Here is a 26,315-nt window from a genome sequence, read left to right as displayed (position 1 = left end):
TGCTTATATATTATATATATATACACATATACACACACATAGATATTTATTTAATGAAATCATGTGCTTGGTTTGTTGGTGACCTATAGCTCTTAAGGATTGGTTAGATGATAATCATAATCCCACAAATTTAGAGTAAGCAACAGATTCTATGGTCAACTGAAACTAATTTTTTAAGTTGCTTCAAATACTTACAAAATTTAACCCTCCTATTAAATATTTTATGTGGATTGTTAACTTGTTTCCATACTTGTTCCACAATATTACTTCCTATTTTTATTTTGCCATTATAATAAAGGATAATGTACTATTTTTTGTTTTTTTCATGTCAAAATATTCACTTAAAATGTAGCACTAAGAAGTGGTTTTTTAAAGACTGTAAAATATTTCTGATTCACATATTCAGATTCAATAGTTAAAAGAGATAAATACTACCATTTATGAACATTATAGTTTTCATGTGAAAAGTATAGCAATGTGTCTTCATAATTAACAATATAATCATGTAGAAAAAATTTGGAAGTACAGAAAAAGATTGTATTACTTCCAACATACCCAGATCTATTCTGTGACAAGAGGGAAGCTCTTGTGTTACCGTTAGGAAGTAGCTGTGCAATCCCTGGAATGCTAGCAGCAAACTGGCACAAAGTGTGTAATGGAAATTGTAGGCATGATGTAAGAAGGATTCTGCAATCATGAAACTGCATCCCTAAACAAAAATATTAAGATAATATGTTACTACCTAAAAAAATCTCAAAATGAAAAACACAAAGATTGTATTTTTCTTATACTAAAATTCAGATCATTTACAATAATCCTTGTTAAATCTAAACCATAAATATGACTAAGGTAAAGCTTAACACAACTGTTTTTGTTAGTAAAAGTCATTTAAGCATATTGAATATGGCTCAATTTATTCAACTGAATTATACTGAAACAAAGGCTTTTCTAATTCAAGCACAAATTTTTATATTACCTATAAAAACCATTCATATTAGAATTATAACTGTTGCTTTTTGGAATCAGAGGAGACTCTCATCTGAACTACTAGACTAGCATTTTGACTGGTTATGATTCATTACTTCATTACTTTCTAAGATTTTGTCAAATTTGATAATATCTGTAAAGCACTTAGCACAGTGCCTGGCACATAGTAGGTGCTATATAAATGTTAACTATTATTTTTATTATTACCAAGGTCAACTCCTTTTGGAGGGACTTTTTGCTGAATGAACATATAATGTTTGGGGTCTGTCTTTAATTCTGCAAAGAGTAGAACCTTGAGGGGGATAAATTCTCCTAGAACCACTTCTTTAGGCTGGTAAGGTTTTGTTAACAGAACAAGTGATAATTGTGGAAAGGTGAAAAAGCTGAGAGATTGTCAAAGATTTCTTTTATTTAGTATACATCTTAAGCTAGGCCTTCAGGTTATATTATAGTTTTGACAATCAGAATATGGAATCATTTGATGGTTTCCAAACTCCCCCTTTTAATTGGGTCAATCCATTAAAAGAGTCAATCTCCAAAGTGATTCTAACTATCTAAAGTTCTACTGTTTACTGAAAAAAACATTTGTTGCATTCCTTTTTCCTGAAATAAGAAAAGAGAAAAAAATTAAATATACTATATTCTTACATCTGGAGCTAACTGTTTTGAGTAGTTATTACCAAAGACCACGCTTTCAAGAGAAGGAATCACAGAGTCCTTGCTTTGTGCTGGTGCATTCCTATTTAACCAAGTGTTCTTCACAGGACGAGGAAAGCTGAGGGAACAATTATTTTTAAATTACTGTTTTTTCAAAAAGCAACTTGAATTCAACTTAAATATGTGCTAAATAAAGTCTTATAAAAATAAAAATTCACCTAAAGAGTTATACTTCTGCAAGATTTTGATTTCTACTAATGCACTTTAAGATGAGGTTGAAAAAATGATTCTTTCTGTACTGAAGACAAAAGTACTCCAAAGTATTGCTATTCTCCTCTTCTGGTGAACCTTCACATAGCTTGGCAATGGACAAAAAATAAGAGAAGAGGAACCTGATGACATTTGTCAGTTCACTGGCTGTTTTTTTGGAACTATTGTGGGGAGTACTGGTAGTCCTTAAATTAAGTATTTTACAATCATCTAAATATTTATATATTGTTTTTCTGATATAGGTCAAAATTTATGGAGTTAGGAGCCATAATTTAAATATTATAAGAGGAAAAGCATTTAATGTACTTGGTACCTTGGTTTCTCAAGAAATAGGGATATTTTCATAGGATCACAGAATCAGAGTTGCAAAGCTGGAAGGGACTTACATGATCTAAACCCACAACTGTGATGTTTTAAGGTTTGAAAAAATAATGCCTACAAATTCTTGTAGGTACAATCTAAACAATTCTAATGTCAAAACAGATATGGTAGCACAAACCCTCTATAAAAATTCCCTCTGTATGAAGAAAATTACCATTTTGGATATAATTTTTGTATTTCTATTAATACTACTATATGAGATAATCAAGAATGATAATTGATACTTGTCAAATTAATGCACTCAGACCATTTGCAAAAAGAAGGGAAAAGGAAATTGGTATTGCCATAAGCAACAAGCATGTTTCATATGCAAAAAAGAAATAAGAATTTGCAAAAATAAAAATGTGACTACCAAAGCAAATAAATCTTCAAGTCAACTGTAAATTCCATTTGCTGCCAAATGTTTTTTTCAGAATTAAGAATTAGTACTACTATTTTGGAAAAACTGCATTAAAATAACACGCTAAAGAATAAGAAATAGATCATGTGCAAGCCAGGTATATAAGAAAATCCTGAAATTACTTAATCTAAATAATCAATTGAACCAATATCTATTTCGGTTAATTGTATTAATTTAATTTTATTTATATTAGAACAACAATAAAACAATGAGAAATGCTCATGCTGTTTTTACTATGATTGGAAGACAAATCTATAATAAATAAATTTAGGAAAAAACTTGTTGAAACATTTAGAGCTAGAAATATTACCTTTAAAATGACCTCTGAACCAGTACCATCAGCAAAAAGTTTTGCCACTATCTTGCCCTGCTGCCTTTTACCAAACTCTCAACTTGATTTATAAGTAGAAGAAAGTGAGAGAAAAATTCTGTATTCATGGCAAGGACAATTCTAGCAACAGAGGACATGAGGATCCATGGCAGTTACTGAGGGTAGCAACACCAACTATTGAATGTACCTCGACTTCTCCTCCAGCCACTAAGCAAAGCCAACAGTTCATCCTCCTGGCATATGATTCAGAGCCAAAAGTCTTCTTTCAATAATCCATGTCTAGGGGGTAAGTTGTCCTTTTTTCTTATTGTGGGTGCCAAAAACCATTATATTGTAAGAGGAAGCACATGTTGTATTGTAAGAGGAAGCACATGTTTAACTAACATGTTTACTATTTCACTACTTAATGAAGGCCATCAAAATGAGCACCTGATGGATGGTCTATATATTAATTAAGGGAGATACTATGCTTGCATTACTCACATGTCCTTAGTGAGTTTGTAAAACTAGAGCTTCCAATTAAGAATTTCTTCTATAGAAAGAAGTTCAAAGTAGCATATACTTAAAAAAAAAATGAAAACCTCCATTATGAACATCAAATAGTTGTAATGGAGGTTTGTAAAAATAAATATTAAAAAAAAGAGAATGATGATATCAGGCAAATGAAAGCTTTGAGGATCTTTACAGTTTAACTTTTATGCTGAGTAAGTTCTCTTCATAGATATTAAACAATATTTATAGATTTTTACCCAAGGAGAATAATTTATCCCTATTTAATGGTTAGCAATTTTTTCAAAAGATCACAGATTTAGAACTTGAAGGGCTCTTAGAAGTCACCTAATCCAACTCCTTTATTTTATAAATGAAGAAATTGAAGCAAACAGAGGTTAAGTGACCTGTCCAGGGCCACATAGCTAATAAGTTAAGTAGGATTTAAACTCAGGTTTTCACGACTCCAAGTCCAATGCTCTATCTACTTACGGTATGACATCTTTTAAATAATTCAAGAACTGAAATAATTCAATAGAAACAAAAATAAGAAGAATTTAAGTTTAATGATTAAAAGCAAAAACACTACTGAAGATATACAAATCTGAACACAGTACACAGGAACTGTTGAAGTAATCTCTCTGACATACTGAATACTATTCAAAAGCTTATCACAGTATACGATGACCTATTCCAGCCTTCATAACTAGAAAAGTACATGAAGTAGAAAGGTTTTAGCAATGAATTTTAAAGATGACCAAAATTTTGGAAAATCAAAGTACTATCTGAAGAAAAGTTAAATAAGTTGGAATTATTCATTTTAGAGATGGGAGGAAAGGATGACAGGAAATTTCATAGCTAAAATACATAAGAGGGTTATTTATAGTGAATGTTCTATAGCTCTACTACAAAGAGAACAAGGGAAAAGAGTCTTTTACTACAACTTTATAGTTTAGACATAAAATGAATTTCCTGACACTAACAGGACTGGGCTATTAAAGAAAGTTTTAGGATACTTTTCTCTTAAGACTTAAAAAACACAATAAAGTAGTCTTAGTCAGAAGAGAATTATATTTTGGCATGACCATGCCAAGGAACAGGGACATATGTGGACTATTTAGGACAATTTTGGTTTGTTCTAAGATCTTACAAATTTTTACTAGAAAATGTTTTGGATCAGGAAACACCATTGCATAATAGATCTGCACTATTAAAGTTAAAAATCTCATCTTCTTAAAATCTATTATTATTTTAGTATAATTTATATCACCATTAAGTAAATTATAAAAAATCTCTCAACAGTTCTACATTATTAGGTTATTTTTCAAAGCATTTTTCTTCCTACAGGGAAAAAAAAGCATTGTCATTTAGGAGATCAGATAAATTTACCTTATTAGTGGCTGGTGTAGTGCAACTAAAGAAGCATGGACTGTAACAGACACAACAGAAAGGTGGAAATAATCAAACATAACATTAACATGATGATGAAGGCCTCTATGGAGGCTAAAGTGCAGCTTCAATGTTCGGCTACTTATTAGTTGCAAGGAGTTCAAGTCATCTGCCCTATAAAAAGCAACACATTTGTATGTAAGTACAAAAATGATTTAAAAAAGAGTTAATATTTCCTAGTTCGGTTTAAAATAACAGAAAATAATTACGAATGAATATAATGTAATCTTAGGGAAAGGTCATTATTAACTACTTTTAAAAACTCTAAACAAATACTGAGAAATAATCTAAAAAGCACTAAATTAACATGGGATAACAACAGAACACCCCAAAATGAAAAAATATACTTGTCTCATTATCACTCTGTTCTCAAAATCCATACCATGAGTTGTTTTATAAAGCTGTCTCATAATGTTTTTTTTTTTTCGCATTTCTGTAACTACAATCAAATTCTCCTAGACAGAGATTAACATGATAATATAATGCCAATTGTATTATAAGGTACTGGACAAATTCAATCCAGTTAAGTTCTTAAAGCCATTTCAGATTATTCTGCTGTATAAAATTTTGTAGTACTAAAATTAAGGATCCACTACTGGGGGCTCTGACATATTTTAGTGCAACAGATAATTGTGATTGCAATGAGATTTTACCTGTAAAACAATTTTGCAACAATTTCAAGAATAATATCCAATATAGTGTGGTTAGGTAACAATGAATACATAGAGCATTAGTGGATGTATAGAATAGAACAATTCTCTAACTTTGGCTAGTACTAGAAGCAAGACTCTGATTGGATGAAAATTATCAAGGTATTCCTTTGTGCATCAAAAGTGGACCTTCAGTAGAGGAAGTGGCTGTTATGTGGGAACCTGATTCCTTACTGTCACTTAACCTGTCATAATGAAATTCTCAGGGCTAAGATATAAATAGTGACATTTAAGATGGGTTAAATGCAGAAATACCACAAAGTAGATTGATATTACATGAAATTTTTCAAAAATGTTTTATAACAGCATTTGCAAGACAACAAATAAAAAGTAAAACTGTTTCATTGTATTTACAATTCTCTCTACATGACAGTCAAGGAAGTAAAAGTGTTTCCAGTTATAACTGGTCTAAAATACAGCCCCAATGATTTAGTTGGATAGGCAAGTCAGGATAGTCATTCCTAAATTTCTTAAGAGGTTTGAAAATGAATGTTATAAAGTCTGAGACGAATCAGTGCTGGTCACAAATTCATAGGCCTTAAAACCTAAAAAAAATAAAACCTTATTCATTGTGTTTCTAAGGTGTGGGTCAGCATGTTGCAGTGGAAAGAACAATGTTCTCTGTGTCCAGAATCCTGGGCTCAAATTCTTGCTTTTGATTTTTACTAGCTATATGACCACAGTAAAGTCACAACTCTCAATGCTTAAATTTCCTCATGAGTAAAATGGGGATGAAGTCACCTAAAAGACCTATAAGGCTACTGTGAGGACCAAAACAACCAATGTATGTAAAGTGAGCTGACAACATTAAACATATATTAAGTCAGATCTTACTATGTGGAAAGTGGGGATACTACTTATACTATGTCCCTCAAATGGTTACTGTGAAAAAAGTGTTTTGTAAACTTAAAAGTGCCATTAAGATGAGAGTTTTCATTGTCATCACTTCATCATGGTATAAGAGATACATAGAGTTCATTTCCTTGTACTTTCTCATGCTGTATAATTTTACCACCTGAATCTCATGTAATCTGAGTGACTGTAGTATATTGTCTTCAACTGGTGTCAGGATCCAAAATTGTATTCCCTAATTAATTTTATAGAGGGATTGTTACCAGAAAGGGAGTAAATATTTATTAAGGACCTATTGTGTACCAGGCACAATGCTGAACACTTCATAAATACCATGTCGTTGATCCTCACAACAACCCTGTGAAGAAGGTGCTATTATAATCCCCATTTTACAGTTGAGGAAACTAAGTAAGTGAACTCTGCAAGACTACATAGCTAATAAGTACCCGAGGTAGGATTTGAACTCAGGTCTTTTGAACTCCAGGCCTAGTGCTGTATCCAGCGTGCTAACTAACTATAGAAGAAATTTTAGGAAGAAGGAAACAGGTAATCAAAAAAAAAAAATTCCCAGTTGTCACTTAGGGAAGTACAGCAAGTCTAGGTATCTTAATAGTTAACTGTTTTATTTGAATACTTACGAATAATCTGTGTCTGTGAAGTGTAGATCTAAAGATAACAGGAAATTCATTTCATCAAGGGATTCTTCAATCTTAAAAGAAATGAATGGCTTATGAAATCCACTTTGAATAGGTAGAGAAAATATAAATGATAGTTGAATGCTTTAAATTTATTTGATGTTTACCTTTTTTTCATCCAATAGCATTTTAACTTTGAAGATCATAACATCATTTATAACAATTTCTTCATTTTTGTAAAGAATTTGAAATATTTTACTGCAAATTACATTGTCATGAACAGAAGCTGGAAAGGCTAGATCCAGACCTGAAAATAATAACATATAGGACTGACATGTGAATGGCAGAACATAATAAAAATAATTAAATGCACTCTACATTTAAAATTCTGTAGTCTTTATTTTGTTAATCCAGTATCCTTGCCATTTTTAAAATTTTAAGACATATCAAAAAGAGTTCAATATTTTTTTTTCTTGATTAAGAATAGGAACACATAAATGCACTCTGACAACAAGCCGCAGTGTGAGGAAGAATACTTACTAGCTATGGGATCATTAGCAAATCACTGAACCTCTCAATATGTTTCCTCATTTATAAAACATACACTAATACTTACACTATGTCAGCAAGTCAACAGGTATTTATCAAGCATTTACTAAATGCCAGCCACTATGCTAAGTATCAGGGTTACAAAAAAAAGCCAGGCTTTTAAAATAAAATGTGAATTGCTTCTGTAGTTTTGGCCAATGACTAATCAGCTGGTCTTTATTTCTATTTCTTCAGAGCCAGTTATTTTTGAAATTGGGAAACATCAAGTGCATTATTTTGTATACTTATTAGCCACAACTTTAACTGTTTCACAAATGTGGTTACTTTATTTTTGCTTTATCAGAGTATGAATTTGAGGTCCTGACATTTAAAAAAAAAAAAGAGTACTGAGTTTTTACAAATGTCTACCACTATGCAAGTCTCAGAAAGATGTCTGTGTTATAAGATGGATTTACTTCATTTTTACTACTATCAGAAAGAAAAATGGAAATTTCTTATTTTAGCTCAGACATCCTTAGAAGTACTTAGGTATCACTATGCATCATGTTTTACCCCAAACTAAAGGTGTCCTACACTCTCACCAAAAGCACTACAAAATTTTGCAAAGAAATGTCCTTCTCATGACTTTTTGGGAAAAAAGTAAAGCTGATGTTTAAATAAAGCTGATTACCTTTATATAACTTGAAAAGATGTGTACAGTGATTTGATCATACTCTTTGGTACAAGTAACTCTCTGATGCTTGTCTTTAAAGATTGTCTTTAGTCAACATTAATATTTAAAATAACAAGTGGTTGCATTAAAAAACCTTTATGCCACAAATTACCAATAAAATTCAGTTCAAGAAATGTTCATTATGTCTAGCATCTACTATGTCAATCAACAATCCATCAACAAGCATTTATTAAATGCCAAATACAGGCTAGGTGCCAGAGACACAAAGATAAAAAAAGAAACAATCTCTGATCTCAAGAAGCTTTTAGTCTCTTGGGGGAGACAACACGTACATGTATAGGTACATACAGAATAAATACGAAACAATATCAGGCTAAGTTAAATACAAATTATTCAGTGAGAGAGGGCACTAGAAGTTAGGAAGACCTACAGGCACAAGGTGGTGTTTGCTATGTGTCTTGGATGAAATTAGACACTTTATGAGAGGAATGTGAAGAGCAAATACATCCTGGGCAATACATTAGAGACACAGAAGAAAGATGATATTAAAAAGATGAATCTGTGCTTCAGGTAAAAGTACTGGATCACTATAGGTGTCCTGCAATTTCCTAGAAGCAATCCAGGCCACTTTCCTCATTTACTTTTGTGCCCAATTCATAGTCCGTTTGCAGTAAGTCGAAGGATATATATATTGGATTAAAGTTATACGTGTGTGTGTGTGTGTGTGTCTGTTTGTACACACACACACACACACACACACACACACACACACACACACAGGCTGTCCATTTGATTTAACATCTGTAAACTAGGCGTCTTCATCCACCTGTATTTTCCTTGTAGATAGGTAAGCCAAACATTTTTGAGTAACTATGGATCTCCTTTATGAGATACTGCAAAGTTCCTGGGTTTGGTGCAATCAGCACAATGCCACCAACAAACAGGAACACACATTTCACTATTCACAGGGAAATGCTCTTCAACTTAGATTGTTCACTGGATCTCCTACATGACAATGGCAAATACCTTTGGCAAATATACACATCTCTATATTTTGCTGTGCTTGATATTATGATAAAAGTAATTAAACAAGGTTTATCTATTGATATAGTTTATGAGGAATCTCACATAACTGTGATTAATGCAGAGGAGACAACATGTTGTATGGGAGCTTTTAATGTGGCATTTTGCTCGAGGTAATCAAAAGCTTAAAAAAACAATCAGCAAACAATAAGGACAATAGGATCTTGTATTTTCTACACATTTTAGTCAATTGTGTGATAGCAAATATGTGGTCTATAATATTGTTAAAAGCCTGCCTGTTTACTATTAATAACCCTTAACAAGGATGCCACTAATTCATGTGTAGATTATATAGATTTATATAAATAGGAAGGTTATTAGTTGTGGATGTTTTCTTATTCAAATTCCTATAACCTTTTTATTCCTGTTTGATATTATCTCTCTAATGGTAAAGTTCACTTAGTAATAAATTACACTGATATAGTGTTGTGCAGTTACAAACAGCCGTACATACATTATATCATTTGCAAACATAACCATTTAAATCCGTATAAGCAATTACCTCTTATTATTTACTTGTGGAGTTCTTTCTCTTAAAAAAAAAAAGTCTAATATTTCCTTTCACAGTTGACTGGACAGGAAAACTTACATTAAAATTTGTTAAAGAAAGCATGTCTGGGGCAGCTAGGTGGTGCAGTGGATAGAGCACTGGCCCTGAAGTCAGGACGACCTGAGTTCAAATCCGACCTCAGACCAAACACTTGACACTTACTAGCTGTGTAACCCTGGGCAAGTCACTTAACCCCCAATTGCCTAAAAAAAAAAAAGTACGTCTGCTATAGTCTCCATCTGTGAAAAAATAACAAATACTTACTCTTTTTTTTTTTTTTACATGGGGACAGAGAAGTTTTGATGTCAGCTTCCCTTTCCCAAACCTGTGGTGTAGTTTGGAGACCTATAGTTCCTATCACTTTGAAATGGTTCTTCTACATTTTTAGGATGTGCATTTTTTTTTTTTAGCATAAACTGAAGATTACTTTACCAGCAAGATTACAAGCCTGGAAAAGTATTAGAATGATTTTATAATCTTTTTCAACCATTCAGAGAATAGTTACTGTCCTTTATGGTTGATGCTACTGTAGAACATTCCACTGTCAATACTTTTACTATGACATTTTATCTTTTTTCCAATTACATGCTAAAACAATTTTTTAACATTTGTGGGCTTTTTTTAAAATTAAAGTTTTGAGTTCCAAATTCTATCCCTCTGTCCCTGAGATAGTAAGCAATCCGATATAGATTATATGTGTGCAATCACGTAAAACATTTCCATATTAGACATTTTGTACAAGACTCAAAAAAAAAAAGAATGAAAGTGAAAAATAGCATCCTTCCATCTGTATTCAAACAATATCAGTTCTTTCTCTAGAGGCAGTATGTTCGTCATTAGTCCTTTGGGATTGTCTTGGATCACTGTATTGCTGAGATTAGCTAAGCCATTCACAGTTCATTATCAAACAATATTGTTGTTACTGTATACAATGTTATCCTGGTTTTGTTCACTTTACTTTGCATCAGTTCATGTGAGGCCAGGTTTTTCTGAACTCATCCTACTTGTCATTTTTTATAGCACAATAATATTCCATTACAATCACATACCACAACTTATTTAACGATTCCCCAAATGATGGGCATCCCTTTGAGTTCCAATTCTCAGCTAACACAAAAACAGGTGCTATAAATATTTTGTACAAATAGGTCCTTTTCCCTTTCTTTCTGATGTCTTTGGAACACAGACCTAGCAATGGTATTGCTGGATCAAAGGCTATGCAGTTTTATAGCTAGACTACCTTCCTTCACATTTTTTTCACTGATGCCTTTGATATCCTTGATCTTGTGTTCTTTCATCAAATGGGTTTTGTTATTATTTTTTCTAGCTCTATAAAATACTTTTGGTCCCTTGATTGGTATGACACTGAATAAAATGATTAATTTAGGTAGAACTGCCATTTTTATTATATTGGTTTGGCCTACCTGGGAGCAATCAGTATTTTCCCAATTGTTTAGATATGACTTTATTTGTGTGAAAAGTATTTTGTAATTGTGTTCATACAGTTCCTGGTTTGTCCTGAGTATTTTATATTGTCTATAGTTAATTTAAGTCAAATTTCTCTTTCTATCTCTTGCTGCTGGATTTTGTTGATAATATATAGAAATGCTGATGATTTATGCGGGTTTATTTTATATCCTGCAACTTTACTAAAGTTGTTCATTATTTCAAGTAGTTTTTTAGTTGATTTTCTAAGGTTCTCTAAGTATATCATATCACCTGCAAAGAATGATAGTTTTGTTTCCTCATTGCCTATTCTAATTCCTTCACTTTCTTTTTCTTCTTTTATTGCTACAGCTAACATTTCTAGTAAAATATTGAGTAATAGAGGTGATAATTGGCATCCTTGCTTGGCCCCTGATTGTACTTCTAGTTTATCCCCATTACAGATAATGCTGGTCGATGGTTTTAGATAAATATTACTTAGCATTTTAAGGTAAGCTTTATTTATTGCTTACAAATTGCTTAAATAAGAATAATCACTCAAGTTCTCTATAATATCATGATTTCCTCCCTTATCTCAATGTAAAAGCTTTCCAAAGACATATATGAGTGCCACATATTTTACTTGAGAGAAGGAAAACAGATATACAAGTAGGGAAAAGCAGGTAAAGGGAGAAGGCAGGAGGATAGAAGGAGAAAAGAGAGTTTAATAAAGAATAATAATGAGAAGGTGAGGATAGAGCATAGAGAGTGACACAATTTTATTAAACAAAAAGATGATTTTTAGTACAATGGAGATGGTTTTATGGTATCATGATTAATTCTGTAGAAATCAGTCAAAACGTAGCCCTGTCATCACTCTCATAATTCTTCAACTTTTTGGTTTGCAGACTTCAAGTCACATATTCTCTGGGCTTCCTACTAGAATGGTAAGGGCAAGGGAATTTTCTGTGACACACTCTACTTTACCAATGGAAGAAGTATGTCTAAGATTCTCAAATTACTGCCTTTTCATCAACATAGTCCCTGAATGAAAAGCTTGCCTTCTTCCCACTTTATGCCACTAACATTCATACAATGCTTTAAAAATATTTTCTCCACAACAACTAGGTAGATAATACAAGTATTATTTTACTGATTACAGATGAGGTACAAAGAAGTCAAGTGGTATAATGAAAAAAAAATACTGGATCTGGTAAACATAGTACAAGTTGATGACTGTCACAGGAGTAGTAGGTAGCATGCTACTTTAAAACTCTAAACCAGTGTTCCTTCCACTATAACACATATTTCTTTTACATTTCAGAGTAAGGACATGTGTGAATGAGGAAAGCTACATTTTCAGAATTAATGTACTAACATGATAACCTACATATTAATGTCTAAAAGTTTAAAGAAGATACTTTGGACATACTGGAATAAAATATAACTGGTATAGTAGATTCTCAAGTGCCCCCAAGATGAAAGTCTACAAATGGTATTGAAATACCTAACGTTGGGGAAATTTATTCATCTTGAAAAGTGATGTAATCTTATTGTGGGATTTTTCTTTGAGAATATTACAGATTGGAGTTCCAAAATACCTTAGAGATTTTTAAAGGCTTGTGAAATTAGGCTTTAAAAAACAAATCAACCACTTTTCTCTCTATGCACAGATGCTTAGAATTAGATTAATTGCTAACAATAGTCTTTGGTAAGCCTGTGCCCTAAACAAAGAGTAGTCTTTTTCTTTCATACTTATAAAACTCAGATAACTGATTTTTCAGTGATATTTGATCTCTTTTATTTTATCTTCATTGATTTTGTCTATATACAATTTAAAAAAAATTTTATTTAACAAAAGCTCTGTTTTGTCTTTTATGATAACTTCTATCCTTACATTAAAAATTCTTCTCCTAATTACAATTGTGAAAGGCATCTTCACAATTGTGAACTGTCACCTCTAAGCCATGACGAGATGTGAAAGTAGTATTTTAATGGTAACTTGTTGTTCTTTTCTCCTATTGTGTTTTAGTGTTATTCAAATGGAATTCAAGCTAAAAAAAACATCTATTTGCACCGTTTTTCTATAATCCTATTCTCTGACATTAGATCTCTAAAGAAAAGGTTATGGATTTTCTACTATTCTAAAAAATAAAGGAAAATGGGCAAACAAAACAAATACAAACAAATGTCAAATGAAGCATCAAATAATTCAAGTTATATATTTACAGCCAATAGAAATTAAAATATCATAGCTAGACAATTAAAAACTCAGAATTTGGGTGTGACTGAAGTAGTTAAGTAAGCTAATTAATTAAGCTAAGTTAGGTGGCAAAATGACTCCACCTTTGGAAGGCATTTAGGCTTCGTTTGTAGCACTATCCTGTCACTGTCAAATAAAACAAGAAATCAATCACGACGGCATCACTTGGGACAAGAAATAATTTTGAGATAGTTTAATTTTGTGACAGTAATCATTATGCATATATAGACTAAGTGTAACCCTGAAGATATGAAACTGGTTTGAGCGGGTTTCACCACCTTCAGATAGTTCTGAAAGTTTAGTGCTGGATTTTGTGTCATCACTGTTTTCTTTTGTCTTAGTTTTTACAAATAGAAATTACCCAAGAAACATGTAAAAGTAATAGTTCTTAAGATCACATTTAATTTACTAGGAGATTATTACAAAAGCTTTTGGTGGGGGGAAAAGTCAAACATTTCAACAATAATTCAAGTCTATAATGAAAGAAGAACAGCTCCAATGAAGTGTAAAAGAAAAGTGCAGTAAAAAATGAAAAATACCAGCTAGAATTGATTAACTATTGATACAAAGCAGTCCAATTATCCTAAGGGAAAAAAAAAAAACACCAAAGACCTTTCAGGGGATCTAGTAGCCGGAGAGGCTATTATTTCCTATAAAATATATTTAAATGTCTTTAAGTTGGAAGAACATAAAAAAAATCAGTCTAAAACACACAAACAAACAAGCCTGCAGCTAACCCAAGGATTCTTAAACTGGAAGAATATAAACTTAAAAAAGTAATGTGAGTGAGCCTGTGCACATCTTATCATCTTTACTAGATGATAAAATGTCCACCCTAAGCAATATTTAAGGATATTTTTTAAATTCTGGAAGTTTTGTCCCCAGTGAAGAAGGGAATTAAATATATTGATATAATGAAAAGCAGAATTGTTCTGGAATTGCAGAAATTCCCAAATGGAGCCAGAAACCTGCAAAACAATTTGCACTATGCAATATTTCATCTAAGACTGAGAAATTTATTCAAGACACAGAGAAAAATACCTTTAATGGTCTAGAAACTCATTTTAAGTCTTACTAAAAGCCTATATAATCAAAGCTAGATTATCTGATGTGATCAAAGTGTGGCTTCATGAGAGAGAATTAAAAAAATGTGTCAAAACTTGTGAATTCAATGTAAAATCACATAAAAACAGCTATTGCATTAAGCCACCAAACCAAGATACCAAGGCCTAGCCAGTTTAGTTATATTGCCATCTACATTATCCTAAAATGGGTAAGAAGGAGAAAAATCATGCTTCTTATACCTCACTGCCACTTTAAGGCCCACCTTCCCTCCTGAACCTCTCCTTCTTTGAAGTTCACTCCATAAAGATATGTTACTCTATCCAGATCCTGGTGGATATTTATTACCAGCATCTGAAATATTTCTCTATGCTTTTTCAAAGATTTTAAAAACTGTCCACATGTCATATATAGTACAAAACCTTTGACATATTACTGATTTGTATAAATTATCTTCCTTGTGTCCCTTCTTTACAACATACAATTTCATTTTTCACAGAAACTAGCATTAGCAGGGAGTTTCACTGTCTCTTTCTCTACAGTTTTTTTTTCTAAAGCCCAAAATACTGACATTATCATCTTGCAATTATTAATACTCTGCTTTTTTTTTTTTAACCTAAAATATTTCTTGGCTTACCTGCCGCATGTAACAAGCTAGCTTCTAATCTATGAGGAATTCTTGGAGGAAGTTTCATTGATGCCCGAATCTGGTAAAAACTGAAGCAAAAGAGAAAAATAATTTTGATACATAATTTTAAAAATAATACACTAATTCTTTCATCCTAATCTTTCCCTCACAACAGGCTAATCATTCCTATAGCTTATGACAAATAGAGAAAATCTATTAAAAAATTAAAGACAAAAAGTAAAGCATCAGAATTATCTGTGCTTTCACATATTCTCATATATGATATATAATAAGTAATCATTTATTTCAGGAGGAAATATTTGTTAAAAAGTATTACTACAGGTCATCTTAATGAAAAAGCAGATGCACAGATTAGAAGTCACCACTGACTATGGCCCACTATGTTCTACTGATTTGTTGTATAATTTGTCATTTAATCTGTTTCTTAAAATCTTGCTTCCACAGAATATTACATCCCAATATTAGTTTTGAGCCAATCCAGAAGTAATTTGGTCTGACCCTTTTATTTTATAAATGAGGAAAGTGAGGCCCTGAGGTGATTGACTTACCCAACATCACAAAGCTAGTGAGTGTTGGAGCTAGGACTCTAATTTATTAGACCTGAATATTTTTTCTACCATTCTACAGCTTTAAATATTAAGTATTTACAAACAATATGAAGATTAAAATAAATAAATGTAAGGATTATTATTATTATTATTATTACAAGGAGTCTATAGTATAGGCTTTGTGGAAGAGGTGTGGGGGAGAAAAGAAAAAGGAACAATAAACAGATGGGACAGTTGATAGGCAGGTTATCTTGATCCGCCGCAAAACTTAAACTCTGCTCTTAGCTGGAACTAAATGGAACTGAGGTGATCATCAAGTTGTTGGATAAACTTTGGGGTCCAAAGTCAGGAAAAAGGTCCAAAACAAGTATGGACTACTGGATGACAGAGACTTGGAAAAGTTCAAGAAGAGAAGAGAAGAGGTAGGAAAACCAAAAGTTCAAGTGTTTTCTGAATTATGTTTGTTGTATGCTTGTTCAACTGTTCAAATTGCAAACCAAATATATAAAGCATGACCATATCCACTTACAGAAGAATGGCATAAATGCTCATTTATACTAAGTCTGGCAAAAGAATTTCCAAATCTCTATTTTAAAACATTTTCCCACTTTTAAACTTGGAGATTTAAAAAGAAACACAAATTTGATTAAAATGTGACAAGATTTGATAATTTTTTTTTAGCAGTTTGGTGAAAACTATGGATCCCCTCTCAGAATTAAGCAAATGCTAAATTTCAGTTAGAGGTTGTTGAAAATAAAATGGTAATTTTTTTTTCCTATCCAAATTTAACAACTCCTCCTGAAATGAGCCATTCCCCCTTAACAGCTCCCAAGTTAACCCCTAGTGTAGGCCAAATATATTTTTACTTTTATTTATTTTTTTGGCAATTGGGGTTAAGTGACTTGTCCAGGGTCACACAGCTAGTAAGTGTCCAGTGTTTGGTCTGAGGCCGCATTTGAACTCAGGTCCTTATGACTTCAAGGCCAGTGCTCTACTCACTGCGCCACCTAGCTGCCCCTTTATTTTTCTTTATGACTAAAAAGGAACCTCCCTTAAATTGATAATTTATATAATTAGACCACTCATTCTAAATACCTTATCTATAAATCTGTACTTTTAGAATGACATTTAGCAAGGCAGATAATACTACCTAATCAAGAAGAAATAGATCTCTTATTACTGCCAATAGAGTCTAACAAACTTTTCCAATTAACCTCAGTGCTAGACAACTTTCTAGAACCATAAATTGCAGAGATGGTACCAATTTGCATTGGTAGTGGGAGTTTTTCACTTGGGAGTTTCCTGTATCAATGAAAAAACAAGTCTAGTCCCTATCACTAACCTTTTTCAATCAAAGCATGGATTGAATATCATGATGATTTTGGAATTAGCACAAAAAGAAACTAGCATTACAGTACTATATAGCTAATCTGTGATTTGCATTTCCATATTATGTTTTTTATAATCTAACAAACCTAACATTTACTAAAATGACTACTATGTACAAGGAGCAGTGCTAGGTACTAAAGATATAAGTATAAAATGAAATATCTCCTTCCTTCAAGCAGCTTTCATCCTACTGGGGAAGTTATTGTTTTTTTGAGTCCCTACTACTTTTGGTATACAAAGAAAAGCCATATTTATCTTACAATTTTTAACAATTTTTGCCCTTATAAAAATATAGAATAAAACAACTTCTAGACTATTTGACCTGAGTTATTTAAAAAATTTCTCTGTGGAAAAAGATATTTTTAAAAAACTAAGTTACAAATTTCCCAGTCATGATATATTCATTGGATATTATTACTTGGCAAGTTAGAGTAACTTAAATGTTTTTATTTCATTTACTAACTGTGTTACATCAAAAAATTGCTTCCTAACATAAATTTTTTTCTATAAGTTATTATTGTAAACTTCTATTTATGTAATACACTTAAATGTTCTTCACAATTCTAAAAAGTAGGAATTCATTTTAAATTAAAAGATTTAAAATTATGTAAGCAATTGCTTCTTTACCACAGTCTATGAAAGACTAAATAAGAAAGTATAATGGTTTTCCAAACATGAATTCATTTTTCTGGATGGGTCTTTTCTAAGCAATTGTCATATATAATCACCATAAATGAAAAGTATTCACTAAGCACTTAACATTTAAAATTATTGCATAGAGGTTCTGGGTCATGTGAGCAACAAAATGGCAAACTAGATATTTTCTCTGATCCTCACAATCTCTCAAACTTCTCCAAAACATTAATTATATGCCAAAGATAAAGGAACTTCAGTTCCTTTCTCCCCTTGGTCTAGGACATCCAGAATACAAAAGAAGATTAAAAAAAATCTGAAACCCAGGTATTCATGCTCACTATCTCTAAGATCACTTGGCAGCCTTACCCTGCCTCCCATGCTACTAGCAGACCTAAGGACATAACAAATGCTTACTTCAAAACCCCCTGCACCCCATTTTCCCCACTCATTCCTTCTAATGCTGTGAAGACTCAGGCTCCAGGCTATGGAAATCTGCTCAGATTACAGGCCTTCAGGAGCAAAAGCCTCCTAGGGGCTGCAAAACAGAAGCACCAGTGCTGCCAAGCTCTAAAATGTAGTTGGTCTAGAGACATGAGGAATATAGGGATAGAACAGGTCATCTGGAAAGAACACCATAGGTCTTGGATGGGCCTTCCACCAAACCTGAGGGAAACAGCACAGCACCCATCTGGGGCCAGTTCTGACCACCCAAAAATCAGGGGTGGGGGGAAGCTCTAGGCTGGTGATCCACAAATTGCCTCAGATGCTTGAGGTCTAGCTCCCAAGGAAACCATAACCAGAGAGAAGAGAGTCCAGAAGTCAGTGATAAGGAAAATAAGGTAAAAAAGACTAAACGTACCAAAGATTTTAGAAAGAAGAAAACTCAAAGACCTTGAACATAAACAGATAAATCAAAACAAAAAACATTAACAGAAGGAAATACAGTTTCTAGATCTAGTAAACAAGTTCTGATATCTATGAATACTGGACATTTATGAAAAAATATTGCAAAATAAAGGAAAATGATTCAACACCTGATGAGACAGAGGACCCCTTTGGAATTTGAGACCATGGAATTACATATAATACACTATTCCCGAGTGGTTTAAAAGAGAAATAAGAATTATGAGAGCTGAATTTCTGTCCTGCACAGCAAAAATAGTGAGCAGAATAGAAAAATTCCAATCTGCAATTGCACGCCTCACCAAAGGAATAAAAAAGTGAACAGACTGGGAATGCAAACATACAGAAGTGAAGAACAACCTAGAAGAGAAGCAAAAAACCAATAAAATTAAAAGAAAATATACTCACTATGCAAGCAAAATATACTGAACTCAAAAGATGTGCAAAGACAACCTAAGGATCATAGGTATCCCAGAAGGACATGACAGAACAAAAAAATCTTAACAATGCAATGAAGGAAATAAAAGAAGAAAACTGCCCAAAACTTCTGAACACAGAAAATGAAATCCCAATTGAAACAATTCACAGATCATTTCCAGAAAACAGAAACAAAACAAAACTAAGGTTGCAAATGCCAAGACACAAAGTGGTTAAATTTAACAATTCAATTCAGAGACAATAAGTTCTGCAAACATTAGGAGAAAGACCTTCAAACACAAAGGAAAAGATATTTGAATAACACAAGACAATTCTGTATCTTTCAGAAAAAAGAGGAGGAAATAGAATAACTGTTCAGAAGAGCACAGAAGCTCAGGATGCAATCCAGGGCAACCTAACCTAGGAAATGTGAGGAGGTCCTGGAGAAAGTATAGAAAGAGAAGACAAAGGACACAGCCTTTGAGTTTAACCTAAGATGGGGGAGGTATATGATATGGATGATGATTTAGCAAAGGAGAACAAGAAGTTAGATAGGTAGGAGAGATTCAGAGTCAGGAAAATCCAGGGAGGAAAGAGTATCAGTGTCAAACATTGCAGAGAGGTCAAGAAAGAGAACTAAGAAAAAAATCTATCACATCTGAGATCATTGGTAACTTTGGAGAAAATAGTTTCATTTGAATGATGAAGCTGAGAAATTCCAAAGACATAAGGAGTGAGAGGTGACCAAGATGAGGCAGGGAATGCAGAAAGCTTATTTTTAGAAGTTTACCTGAGAATAGGAGACAACATATAGCATGAAACTCTAAGAGCATGGCAGAAACTAGTGAAATTTCTTAAAAGTTGGAGTACATTTGGGTGTATCTGAAGATAAGAGGGAAAGAGTTGATAGATAAGAAGAAGGTTAGAGATGGAAGTTATGACTGAGGCGGTGATTTACTGAAAATTGGAAGATGGTGAGATGAAGGGCAAATTTGGGGGGCGGTACACCTTGGTAGGAAGGATCACCTCATTAGAGATTGAAAGAAAGGAAAAGAAAGTGGGGAATGATCACAAAAGGTTTTAAGATGACAAGAGTTAGGGTCAGCTAGGTGGCACAGTAGATAGAGCACTGGCCCTGGAGTCAGGAGGACCTGAGTTCAAATCTGGCCTCAGACACTTGACACTTAACTACCTGTGTGACTCTGGACAAGTCATTTAATCCCACTGCCAAGCATAAGAAAAAAAAAAAGATGACAAGAAGTAGAGAAGGTAGCTCTTGGTGAATGATCTCAATTTTTTTCAGTAAAGTAAGGGGCATGCATTAAATCCATGTTAATATCAATAGCAACAGAAACAGGTTCATTAAAAATGGTCTGTAAAATATAACTTTTACAAAAATAATTTTCATTTCTGAGACCTTCATTATAAAATAGAAATAAGTTCTTCTAAAGCAAGTTTCAGAGGAATGTTACTGGAAAGGAATGATGTCAGAGGATGAAAGAATGAGGCTGAAACAGACTTTTAAAAAAATTGCACTAATGTCAGAGAGAGTCAAGAAGTTGGTCTTTTCTTCACTTCTACTTTCTCATCCAACAACTGTGGCTGAGCCAAGGAGCAGCTGCAAAGAATAAGCCACATTCTTATCCCTTCTAGGTGACAGTTAGCAATGATATTATTAAAGTACATTGTGATACCACTACATTCATCTTAGAAGATCACTATAGCTCCTTCCCACCAGAACTGACCACTTATTTGACATTTAGAAACAATATTATGTGTTTGTTATTGAAAAAGAAATAACTTAAAACTTTTAATAGCTGGGTTAATTTTATCTAAATGTTTGTAATTCCTTAACCTGGCATTCATATCCTTTTACAAGTGATACTAAGTTATCATTCCAACCTAATCTCTCAATACTTCCTGTGAAAAAAAAAAGGCAAAAACAAAATCCAAATCAAGTTAATTTACTTACCCTGAATACATCTTACACATCCCAACTTCTATGGAATCTACATATCCTACATATTCTATTCCACACATTCTGTTTCTTACATTTGTACAAAATAGTGTTCTTTATGAAATACTATCCCTTATCTTTTTGATTTTTCAATTTGATCCAATAATTATTAAGCACCTGTTATGTGTAAGGTCCGCCACATAACCCTACACTGATGTCTCATAAATGAATTGATAAATGAATGAAGAAACATTCATTAAGTACTTACTATGTGGAAAGGACTATGTTAAGCACTGGAGATACAAATCTAAGATCAAGACAGTCCTTTTGTGGCAGTTAGGTGGTGCAGTGGATAAGAGTATGGGCCCTGGAGTCAGGAGGACCTGAGTTCAAATCCAGTCTCAGACCAGACACTTGACACAACTAGCTGTGTGATCCTGGGCAAAGTCTCTTAACCCCAATTGCCTCACCAAAAAAAAAAAAGACAGTCCTTTATATGAGAGTCTTAGAGAACTCTGATAGAAACACATTCAAGAGGTTTCAGCTTTAAGTCTAACAGAAATACTCCACTGGATCACTAGACTACAATGGCAGAGCAGATGGTAATCCATCTTTCCACTAATAAAAATCTCATCTTTTTCTGGTGTTGAACCATTTAATGGTGCCAAGGACTTTGATGTTAAAAGCTCTCAGGAGGCAGCTAGGTGGCGCGGTGGATAGAGCACCGGCCCTGAAGTCAGGAGGACCTGAGTTCAAAACCGGCCTCAGACCAAACACTTGACATTGCTGTGTGACCCTGGGCAACTCACTTAACCCCAACTGCCTTAAAAAAAAAAAAAGAAAAAAAAAGCTCTCAGGTCTTCAATAGTTGTGGCTACTGAGGAGGCAGAGATCCCCCAGAAGCAATTGGCTTGACTCTTGGTTGGAGGGATACTGCTGTTCTTGAGTTACTTACCCATTGGTGGCAATTGGTCAGCAGGTTGAGCAGGTGGTGACGAGGACAGTGGGACCCCATACTTTACAAGAACTGAATGGATATGTGGGGTGTCAGAGTAAAGAGTGTAAGATAATTTAAAGGCTGCTAATTTAGATAACTGGAAGGATGATATTAACAGGGAAGTTTGGAGCAGGAAGATAATGAGTTTTAGTCTGACATGCTAAGTTTGAGATGTTTCCAGAACAGTTAGCTCAAAATAGTTAATAGATGTGGAAGATGAGCTAGAGCTCAGGATGCTAAGGGCAGACCCCTGTGGTGAATTTATTGACAGATACAGAGAGTAGTACAGAATGCAATGGTTGTGATCTACATCATTAGAGGAAATATTTCACATTTATGAGATCACAGATTAGTTGGAATACTGTAATCAAAGTTATTTTAAATCTGGTTTTGATGATTTTGCTTAGAATTACTTCATATACTTCATTTTACTTTGTATTTTTCATATTTATAATTCTGATGGTGTCCTAGTGATCCATTACATAATCTATTCATCTATTCTCCAAATGACTGACATGTATAAATCACTAGAAAATTTGCCAAAAAATTTATAGGTAGGTAGGCATTACTATCCTCATTTTAGAGATGAGGAAACTAAGACTGAGAGAGACTAGGTGGCTTGTACAATGCCATTCAGTGTCAGAAATAGGATTTGAACACAAGTTTTCCTGACTCCAAACATATCTATCCCTTATGACAAACCATCTCAGATGTCCAAAGTTGAATCGCTGGACATAGAGACTACAATCACAATTTTGTTATTAAAATAACACTTATAGATAGATGCTTTTCCCCCGTCTTTCTGGTATTTAAGCTAATATGGAATAATATGATAAAAGGGTACCATAAGTTTTGTGAATCATATTGTCATTTCATGCTGCTTTCCAATTAATAACCATTATGTAGCTCAAGCTCATAAAATGCCTGCCTTAGTGTGTGACTTTTGTTCACATCCTCCCTGAAGCTCACCACAAGGAGTCCACCAAAATGTTCCCTCTCTTTCGACCTTACAACATGTTGCAAATTTTTAAAATTTAAGGTGGTATTTTAAAAGTATCTTAATTTTTCTCAGAATGACAGTTTTAGAGCTGGAAGGCACCTGAGAGTTCAACTCTTACAGAATCTCCTCTATACCAACCCCAAATGGACTTTTGCCTCTGCTTGAAGACCTCTAATGAGAGGTACCATTACTTCTCAAGATAACCCATTCCAATTTTGGCCAGTTGTAATCACGAGAAAGTTTTTCTGAATATCAAACGTAAATATGCCTCTCTGAAACATACATATCTCTTATGCTGAATTCTGCCATCTGAAGCCAAGAACAAATCCATTTCATTTCCCATATAACAGTCCTTTAAATACCTGAAACTCTTTAAATACCTTTCATGTTCCTCCTACTCTTCTCATCTCCAGCCGAAAACATCCTGAATTCCTTCAATCTTTCCTAAAATGGCATGATCATGCAAAGTCTTACAACATCCTCATAGCCCTCCTCTGGATTACTCTCCTCCTTGTTAATGTCCTTTCTGAAAGGTGGTACCCAGAAATGAATATGATACTTTCTAGACTGACCAGGGAAGAAAATGGTTGAACTGTTACTTTTTTAGACACTGGACACTAAAAGCTTCTCTCAGTGCAGCCCAAAACCGAATCTGCTCGGTTTTTTTGGCTGCCATAATTAAGCTTACAGTACACCAAAATGTTAATTTAGTCATTTTTCTTCCATCCTGTATTTGCTGAGGTTGAAATTTTTTCAACTTTATGCTTATAACTCTTAAATGTCATTTTATTATTTTGAGCCCAATGCTCTATTCTGTCAAGATCTTTTTGGATTCCAATTGTTATCACTGAGAAGAATAGCTACGTCCAGCACTTATCTCAATCTATCCCCTACTACCTTCTCTAACAGGGTGTTCCTTATTTAATGTCTTTTTCCCTGTTGCCTACAAACACACCCAAGTATGCTCCAACCTTAAATAATCCTCACTTGATCTTAATATGCCTAACACATATGCCACATCTCTCCCCGCCTTTCTCAGTTAACATCCTTGAAAAAGTTAATGCCTGGTGCCTCCTCTGCTGCTCTCATTCTCTCCTAGACTTTCTGCAATCTGGCTTCCAGTCACATCATTCAACTGAAACGGCCTTCTCCAAAGTTACCAATGACATCTTAATTGCCAAATCAAATGACCTGGTCTCAATCTTCAAACCCTTTTTAACCTGCTTAAGGCAATTTCTATGGAGAAGAGGCATGCCTTTCTCACTAAATGCAACCTAAAGGGTGGGCAACCCAGCTCAGTTAAAGCAGCAAGGCACTCTGAAGTAGAGAAAAGTAGTGCCATGTGCCAGTAAAGTCAAACCACTGCCACTATCTCAACCCAGACTCGAAAGGAAATATAGTCAGAATCCTGAACTCAAGAGCCTTGAGAATAATAGTGACCCCCACCCCCAACCTGGGCTCTGAAGCCAATGAGGGAAGTAATGGAGTCTATTTCCCCTGTCATCACCAGCTGCTGACCAATTCTTACCAATAAGCTGATAATCCCAAAAGCAATGGGAGCAGCAAGATCCTGTGACCCCTAGTCCTGTTTCCAGCCCAGGCTCCAAGGACAATCCTGGGAAGCAATCCCTGAGGAGATACAACTTGGTAACTGCTTCTGTAGATGCTCTAGTCCTTGATTCCTTAGCAGTCATAGCTGTTAGAAACCTGGCAAATAAAATTCTTGCCACAAAAAGTACTTGGCATTTTCAAATAGCTTAAGCAGAAACAGGTAGTACTTACCAGTAGAAATTATATTTAAGAATATTCATTACTCACTGTTGATGGAGTTGTGAACCTATCTAACCATTCTGGAGAACAATTTGGAACTATGCCCAAAGGGCTATAAAACTGGGCATACCCTTTGATCTAGCAATACCACTTCTAGGTCTATATTCCAAAGACATCAAAAAAGAAAGGGAAAAGGACCTATTTGTACAAAAATATTTACAGTAGCTCTTCTTGGATGGAAAAGAATTGGAAACTGAGGGGATGCTCATCAATTAGGGTACGGCTAAACAAGCTCTGGTATATGATTGTGATGGAATGTTACTGTGTTATAAGAAATGACAAGCAGGATAATTTCAGAAAAACTTGGAAAGACTTATATGAAGTAATACAGAGTGAAGTGAGCAGAATCAAGAGAACACTGTATATAGCAACAGCAATACTGTAAGATAAAGAATTGTGAATGACTTAGCTATTCTCAGCAATGCAATGATCCAAGAGAATCCCATAGGACTCATGATAAAGGATGCTACCCATCTCCAGAGAAAGAACTGATGTTGTCTGAATACAGAGTGAAGCATACTATTTTTCATTTTCTTTCATTCTTATTTTTTTTTTAGTCTTATTGTACAAAATGACTAATATGGAAATGTCTTACATGACTGCACATGTATAACCTATATCAGATTGCTTACTATTGTAGGGAAGGGTAGGAGAGAGGGAGGAATAGAATTTGGAACTCAAAAACTTTTTTAAAAATGGGGAAAAAGTAAAATATTGTTAAAAAAAAAAGAATATGCATTACCATACTGCCTTGCCACTTCATCCCATGGGACCTTTTCACCTGACTTACAGCTAAAATCTAGGTTTTGTGAGGCCCATTAGAACATGAGCTCCTTGAAAGTAGGGACTATCTCTGCTTTTCTATTTGTATCCTCAGCACTTGGAAAAAACATTTTCATTAATTTATTCATTCATTCATTGATCTCTCTGCAGCCATCTGACACTTTTGCCTACTTTTCTTCCTTCCTCAATTTTGTGACATTGCTTTCTTTTTTTAGTTCTTCTGTCTGACCACTCTTCAGTCTCCTATCTTGTATTTTCATCTATTTCATGCCCATTAACCAGGGAGGTCCCCCAAGACTCTCTTCTACTTTTCCTCCATACTATCTTCCTTGATAATCTCATCAGCTCCCATGTATTCAATTATCATCTCTATGCTGATGCTAGTTTATACAGACCTAATTTCCTGAGCTAGTCTCACACATCACCAACTGCCTTTTTGA

The 26,315-nt window shown here is 33.8% G+C and overlaps 1 protein-coding gene across 6 annotated transcripts in view; it reads right to left on the bottom strand.

The window, feature by feature from the left end:
• The window catches only part of FAM135A (family with sequence similarity 135 member A), a 118,190-nt gene that overhangs the window by 61,061 nt on the left and 30,814 nt on the right, over positions 1-26,315 (bottom strand). For 5 of the 6 annotated variants that reach the window (XM_027852932.1, XM_027852931.1, XM_027852930.1 and 2 more), the window contains exons 4-9: positions 15,404-15,483; positions 7,329-7,468; positions 7,165-7,235; positions 4,905-5,078; positions 1,636-1,762; positions 556-709 (exon numbers count right to left, since the gene is read on the bottom strand). In XM_027852932.1, coding sequence (XP_027708733.1) covers positions 556-709; positions 1,636-1,762; positions 4,905-5,078; positions 7,165-7,235; positions 7,329-7,468; positions 15,404-15,483 — 746 coding nt within the window. Of the gene's footprint in view, positions 1-555; positions 710-1,635; positions 1,763-4,904; positions 5,079-7,164; positions 7,236-7,328; positions 7,469-15,403; positions 15,484-26,315 lie in introns of those variants that run through there. The other variant, XM_027852935.1, reaches the window with a different exon arrangement.

The sequence above is a fragment of the Vombatus ursinus genome, unplaced genomic scaffold (genome assembly GCF_900497805.2).
Source record: "Vombatus ursinus unplaced genomic scaffold, bare-nosed wombat genome assembly UNPS02009835.1, whole genome shotgun sequence".
Taxonomy (NCBI): domain Eukaryota; kingdom Metazoa; phylum Chordata; class Mammalia; order Diprotodontia; family Vombatidae; genus Vombatus; species Vombatus ursinus.
Note: the sequence above shows the minus strand (reverse complement) of the source record. Positions and strands in the feature narration are given on the sequence as shown.